Here is a 6,789-nt window from a genome sequence, read left to right as displayed (position 1 = left end):
AGACCCTGACGTCAGCATCCAGGTGCCCCCAGTCAGCCCCTGGCTGAGGGGATCCCCACGCCAACAGGGAAGCAAGAACTCGGCTGGTCCTTGGATCTTTGTAAGGCCGGGTGACAAGCCTCACCTCCTTGTCACCTGTGTGTGTGTAGGGGTGGGCAGAGGCCTGGCAGGGGCAGAGGGCTCTGGTGTGACAAGGGGGACAGGAGGGAAGCTGAGCTGTGACAGCCCCCCCCCACACACACACACCCAGCAAGAAGGGGCGGCAGCAGGGGCCAGGGAACACAGAGCAACACAACTGATCAGGCACCTGTGTGTCCATGAGGGCTGCTTGGAGCAGACACGCAAATCGAAATCGCACACACACATGTGCAGACACACTCATGTGCAGGCACACACATGCTCTTTTTTGTTCCTCTGTGACTTTTCTCCCATTTCATTCTTGGGAACGTGGGCCCATCAGAACCCTTTTCCCGGGGCGGGGGGGCGGCTGCAGGTTAGGGCTGGTTTGCTTGCATTTCACAGCAGAGTGCGCTGGGCCTGTCCATAACTGGGTGGGGGGCAGCCCAGCCCACCCGGTCAAGTCTGCTGTTGCCCTTGGGGGTGGGCGCAAAAGCAGCACTGTGTCTTTAAGGGAGCAGGCGCCGCGCTGGCAGCCCAGCCGGGCAGTGAAAAGGCTAACGGTGGTAGCAGGGAAGCAGTTTAATCTAATTTGGTTGGAGGGTGTCTGTGTGCCGGGCTGTTTTTTGGAGTGTGGGAATAGAGGAGGGAAGCTGCCCCCTTGAATGGTCCCTTCTGCGCCAGAAGCAGTGGGGAGCCGGTCGGACGCCAGTGATGCAAAGCCTGGCCCTGAAAGAGGATTAAAGCCGTGGTCTGATTTGCAATTCACACCAAGGCCCCCCACGGAAACCCTGCTAATATTTCAAACCGGGTCCAGGGCGAGCGGCCCTATAATAGCCACCGCCACCGGCTGGCGGGAGCAACGCCCGCACCACGGGCACGCCTCTGCCCGCCTCTCGCCCTGCCCACGCCCCAGCGCCCCACGAGTGGCGTCTGGGCGCCCCGAAACGCCCCTGTGCCCTCTGCGGGCTCGGGGCGGCTCTGGAGCTTCCCGAGGAGGGAGGTGTGGGGCCCGGCCGCCTAGAAGACACCGCGCCCGGTGTGTGCTGTGTCTGCTCCCAAGTTTCTGCTGGGGGCGCCTGCCGAGGTCGGGGAGCAGCTGTCAGCCCACACAGCACTTTGTTCTGACCCGAAGGTCAACCCCCATGGCTCCGAAGCCGAGCCTGGGTCCCCACACCGGCACTGGCCTCTCGGCTCCGGTTCCACCGGCTCCGGCTTCCAGTTAGCGCAGGGTGCCGGGCGTGCGGCTTAGCGTCTGCTGCTGCGAGCCTTGGGGCTTTTCGTCTGAAAGGCGTCATCTGGGTTTCCCGTGATCCCGTGTGGGAGAGGCCGGCCCGGTGATGGGCGACTCCCACGGACCCAACACCAGGAGCTGCGACTCCGGGCTTCAACCAAGCCCGGCGAAGCCTCTGCGGAGAGCAGTCTGGACAGCACCCAGCTCCGGCCCTGCCCTCCCCAAAGCCTCATTTGCGGGAGCCTGAGTGCCGAGAATCTTTAAGGGGAATTATCTTTTTTTATTTTATTTTTTTTTTGAGGTGGCCGGGCTGGAAAGCGCTCCCGCCGCCACTTTCTCTGAGATCGGGTTTAATTACAAAGTTGCATTAAAAACCTGCGCTCGGACCCCAGAGGCCCGGTAGGGTTTCCATCCAGTTGGGCCCATCGCGATTCCCACGACGGTCCCCGGTGCTTTCTTGCCCCTCTTTCATCCGTGGTTAAATATGTAAATAAAACGTCTAAAGTCATTCTTCAAAGAAGACAAAAGAAAAAAGGGCTGAGGGGGAAAGACAGCCATAAAATTCCTCCCCATTCTGCGCTGCGCGGCCCGGGCGGGCGAGCAGCGGGGGACCTGGCGCTCCGCGGAGCCGCCGGCCCGAGCGCGCGCGGGGGAGCGCGCGGGAGATAAAGCGGGGTCTCCGCAGCTGCAGCCATCAAAGGCCCTCGCACTTATTAGTTCCAGAGCCGGCCGCGGCCTCCCCCGGCCGGGCCGCGCCCAGCGCTCCCGCAGACGTGGTTATTAAAAAAAAAAAAAAAAAAAAAAAAGAAGTCCAGCGAGGCGGTGCTGCCGGACGGGCCCGCGGCACCCCGAGGCTCGGGCAGGGGCGCCGCCTCGGAGCGGCCGAGAGCATGGGGCGGGGACGCGGGGGTGCGGGTGGGGGTTCTAGAAGAGCGGAGCCAAGCTGCTCCGTGTTCCACTTTACAAAGTTTGGGAAATAACTCACTACACCGAAAGCGGGGAAGATCGTTCTAAAAAACGGCTCTAAGTGCGGTTTCCTGGGGAAAGAACTCGGCCCGACGCGCCCCTGGGTCCGCTCAGCTGCGGGGCGCCCGGGGACCCCGCGCTGCAAGTCCTGCGCCCACGCGGGGCCGCACGCCCCGCTCCCGCCGCGAAGGGAGGCGCGCGCCAGGGCCCCACTCCTTCGCGGGGGCGCAGGGAAGCGGGGTCCCGGGGTGCCGTCCCAGCGGCCGGAGGCCGCAGCGAGCGCGCCCCCAGCTCCGCCCTGCCCGGCGGGGCTGCCGCCCGGCCGCGCCCCCGCGGGTCACTCCGGCGCCCGACGAGAGCGAGGGAGCCAGCGACCGCCCTCAGCGCGCAGGCCGCGCCGCCCCGGGAGCCCGGCGGGGCCGCGAGCCCCCTCCCCCCGGGGCGGGGGCGGCGCCAGAGGTCCCGGGCCGCGGCTGCCCTCCCCCGCGCGCCGCCCCGGAGCCGCGGCCCCCAAATCGGCTTCCGCCCCTCCCCCTCGCTCGCCGCTTTGAAATTTCAAAGGCAACCCCGGCCCGGAGCCGGAGCCCCCGGCCCAGCCCCGCCCCCCCGGGGCAGACGCGGCGCTTTTAGGAGCGCAGGGCCCGCTTTATGGCCCCGCCGTAAAAGGCGGATCGCACCCCTCTCCGGCCCACCGGAGGGGCCGGGGAGAGGCGCGCGGCCCCCCGCCGGGCCCCGGGCTGCCTGCGGGCGGGAGGCCGGGCCGGGCCGGGGCGCCCGACGGGAGGGCGGGCTGGCGGCGGGGGGCTCGGCCCCCGCGGGGCCCGGAGCGGGCCGGGGCGGCGCGGGCCGCGGGGCTTTTCTCATGCAAAGCGGCGGCGGGGCGGGGCGGGGCGCGCGGCGGGGCGGGGGCGGGGCCTGTCGCCGCTCGGCTTTTCCCCCCTCGCCTCCTTTTTTTTTCCGCGAGTCTTCTCCTCCCGGGACGCAAACCGCGGAGCAGCTGCCGGCCGGGCCGGGCCGCGCGGGCGGGCGGAGGCCGGCGCGGGGAGGGAGGAGCCGCCGCGCGCCCCGCGCCCCGCGCCCCGCGCGCCGCGGCCGACGGTGGGAGCCCGCGCCGGGAGCTCCGGGGGCCCCTCTCGCCGCCCGGGACCGGCCGGCCGGGCGCTCGGCGGCGGAGGCGAGCCGGGCGGGCCGGGGTCGCCGCGCGGGCATGGGCGGGGGCCCGGCGCCCGCAGCCCGCGCGCGGGCGCGGCGGCCCTGAAGCGGGGGCGGGGGGCGCGCGGACGTGTGTGCGCGCGGGCGCGCGCGCGGCCCCCTCCGACGCCAGCATGCGGCGCCCGGGCCCGCGCCTGTGGCTGCTGCTGCAGGTGGTAGGCGCGTGCGCCGCCATCGGCTCCCTGGACCGCGAGCGCCCGGGCGACGGCCAGTGCCAGCCCATCGAGATCCCCATGTGCAGGGACATCGGCTACAACTCGACGCGCATGCCCAACCTGATGGGCCACGAGGACCAGCGCGAGGCCGCCATCCAGCTGCACGAGTTCGCGCCGCTCGTGGAGTACGGCTGCCACGGGCACCTGCGCTTCTTCCTGTGCTCGCTGTACGCGCCCATGTGCACCGAGCAGGTCTCGACGCCCATCCCCGCCTGCCGCGTCATGTGCGAGCAGGCCCGCCTCAAGTGCTCGCCCATCATGGAGCAGTTCAACTTCAGGTGGCCGGACTCGCTGGACTGCGCCAAGCTGCCCAGCCAGAACGACCCCAACTACCTGTGCATGGAGCCGCCGCACAACGGCTCGGACGAGCCCCGCCGCGGCGCCGGCCTCTTCCCGCCGCTCTTCCGGCCGCAGCGGCCGCCGGGCGCGCAGGAGCCCCCGCCGCGGGAGGGCGGCCCCGGGCGCGCCGGCTGCGACAACCCGGGCAAGTTCCACCACGTGGGCAAGAGCGCGGCGTGCGCGCCGCTGTGCGCGCCCGACGTGGACGTGTACTGGAGCCGCGCCGACAAGCGCTTCGCCGTGGTCTGGCTGGCCGTGTGGTCCGTGTTGTGCTTCCTGTCCAGCGCCTTCACCGTGCTCACCTTCCTCATCGACCCGGCGCGCTTCAGGTACCCCGAGCGCCCCATCATCTTCCTCTCCATGTGCTACTGCGTCTACTCCGTGGGCTACATCATCCGCCTCTTCGCGGGCGCCGAGAGCATCGCGTGCGACCGGGACAGCGGCCAGCGCTACGTGATCCAGGAGGGACTGGAGAGCACGGGCTGCACCCTGGTCTTCCTGGTGCTCTACTACTTCGGCATGGCCAGCTCGCTCTGGTGGGTGGTCCTCACGCTCACCTGGTTCCTGGCCGCGGGCAAGAAGTGGGGCCACGAGGCCATCGAGGCCAACAGCAGCTACTTCCACCTGGCCGCCTGGGCCATCCCGGCCGTGAAGACCATCGTGGTGCTGGTGATGCGCCGGGTGGCGGGCGACGAGCTGACCGGCGTGTGCTACGTGGGCAGCATGGACGTGAACGCCCTCACGGGCTTCGTGCTGGTGCCGCTGGCCTGCTACCTGGTGCTGGGCACGTCCTTCGTGCTGTCCGGCTTCGTGGCCCTCTTCCACATCCGCCGGGTCATGAAGACGGGCGGGGAGAACACGGACAAGCTGGAGAAGCTCATGGTGCGGATCGGCGTCTTCTCGGTGCTCTACACCGTGCCCGCCACCTGCGTCATCGCCTGCTACTTTTACGAGCGCCTGAACGTGGACTACTGGAAGACCCTGGCCACACAGCACAAGTGCAGGGTGAACAACCAGACCAAGGACCTGGACTGCGCCATGGCGGCCTCCATCCCGGCCGTGGAGATCTTCCTGGTGAAGGTGTCCATGCTGCTGGTGGTGGGCATCACCAGCGGCATGTGGGTCTGGACCTCCAAGACCCTGCAGTCCTGGCAGAGCGTGTGCAGCCGCCGGCTGCGGCGGAGCAGCCGCAGGAAGCCTGCCAGCGTCATCGCCGGCGCCGGCGGGGGCATGTACACCAAGGCCCAGCCTCCCCCCAAAACCCACCAGGGCAAGTACGAGATCCCCGCCCCGCCGCCCACCTGCGTGTGAGCTCACCCCGAGGGCGGGCCCGGGGTCTCTGCCCGAGCTCTGCTTGCTTGCCTGCCCGGTGTGTTTCTGGTTTTTTTGTTTCGTTTTGTTTTCTAACGTGAAAGTTGAGAGATAACTCGAGTGTTTACCCTGGAGTTCAGGATGCTGTGACCCACTGACCGTGTGAAGGGACGGGCAGATGGTGCTGGGCTGCTTTCTGGGGAGCGGGCGGCTCCTCTGTGAGGGGCCCTGGCGTCGCTAACTGGGGGCGACCGAACTGATGGCCCCAGAAGTGCGCTGTGTGCGAGCCAGGGCTGCTGTGCTGTGGGAGAAGCGTCCGCTGCCCGGGAGGCTGCCGGTGACAGCAGCTCGTGTGTGGGGAGCAGGGGCCCTGCCAGCCCCTCCCGCGGCGCCGGGCTCTGGCACGGCCGCCTTCCTCCAAGACAGAAGCCGTCACCGAACCCAGCGTTTGCCAACTCAAACCATGTGCAATACGTTTTTTTTTCCTTCTCTCTCCACGAAAGTAAAAAGAGAAACAAGTATTTTGCTGTACATAAAGACAACAAAAGAGGCCTCCTAACAAAAGAACAAGCAGGCTGGGCCCTCAGTGTCACATTTTGTGGCTTTTTAACGGAAACCCAGCACTGCTGTCCCCGTGGACTGATTTGTGGAAAGGCGGGGGAGGGGAGAGGCCGTTCAGAAGTACCCAGAGAGCTTGTGACTTTGTATTGTCACCGCGGTTTCTGTGAACCGAGGGAGAGGTGCCGAGCGTGGCGCCCCCACCCCCACCCCGTGTTCTCTGGAGGAGTGCTGCTGCCTGTGTACGTGTGTACGAGACGGCGTTTTTCATGCCCCACTATTTTATTAAAAATAAAAGATGCTCTTTGGTTTGCGTTGTGAGCTTTGCCCTCGTCCGTGGGCGTGCGTGGCTCTCCCTTGGTGAGAGGGCACTGGGTCGTGACCTGGTGGCTGGGCAGGTCGGGGAAGGCATAGGCAGTGACACCCCAACAAGGGGGCGCTCCCCTTGCACCTGGACACAGGTGTGCCCCTGGGTCCCGAGCGTGACAGGTATGGACGGAGTAACGCCGGCAAGGGTGGGGCTGCCCGGAGGAGGCTCTTCCCCAGTGTTTACGACGAGCCTGGGGCGGTTGGCAAACGACGGGAGCAGGCGCGCAGCCACTGAGCGGAGGCACAGCTAAGCTCCAGTTCTGGCCAGAAGGACCCAGGGGCATCGTCCAGTCCCACTCTGGCGGGATCCCAGCAGACAGACCAGGCGTCCCGGGGGCCGCGCGCACCCAGCTCAGCCAGAACTAGAGCTCTTAAGCACCGGGGCAGAAGCCTGAGGTCAGGGCTGTGTCTGGAGGGGTGCTCGGGGGTCTCGGGTGAAGGCTGAGTGGGCCAGGGCTGCGCACCTGC

The 6,789-nt window shown here is 67.6% G+C and overlaps 1 protein-coding gene across 1 annotated transcript; it reads left to right on the top strand.

Annotated features, from left to right (window-relative positions):
- Positions 1–3,642: 3,642 nt before the first annotated feature.
- On the top strand, positions 3,643–6,267 carry FZD10 (frizzled class receptor 10). Its single transcript, XM_062182287.1, has one exon. The coding sequence runs from the start codon at positions 3,643–3,645 to the stop codon at positions 5,392–5,394; it is 1,752 nt and encodes a 583-aa protein (XP_062038271.1). The 3' UTR covers positions 5,395–6,267.
- Positions 6,268–6,789: the final 522 nt, after the last annotated feature.

The sequence above is a fragment of the Lepus europaeus genome, chromosome 23 (genome assembly GCF_033115175.1).
Source record: "Lepus europaeus isolate LE1 chromosome 23, mLepTim1.pri, whole genome shotgun sequence".
Taxonomy (NCBI): domain Eukaryota; kingdom Metazoa; phylum Chordata; class Mammalia; order Lagomorpha; family Leporidae; genus Lepus; species Lepus europaeus.
This window is presented reverse-complemented; position numbering and strand designations above follow the sequence as displayed.

Excerpts from the sequence above, each read along its gene's own strand:
- FZD10 (XM_062182287.1), top strand. The coding sequence starts at position 3,643 with ATGCGGCGCCCGGGCCCGCGCCTGTGGCTGCTGCTGCAGGTGGTAGGC.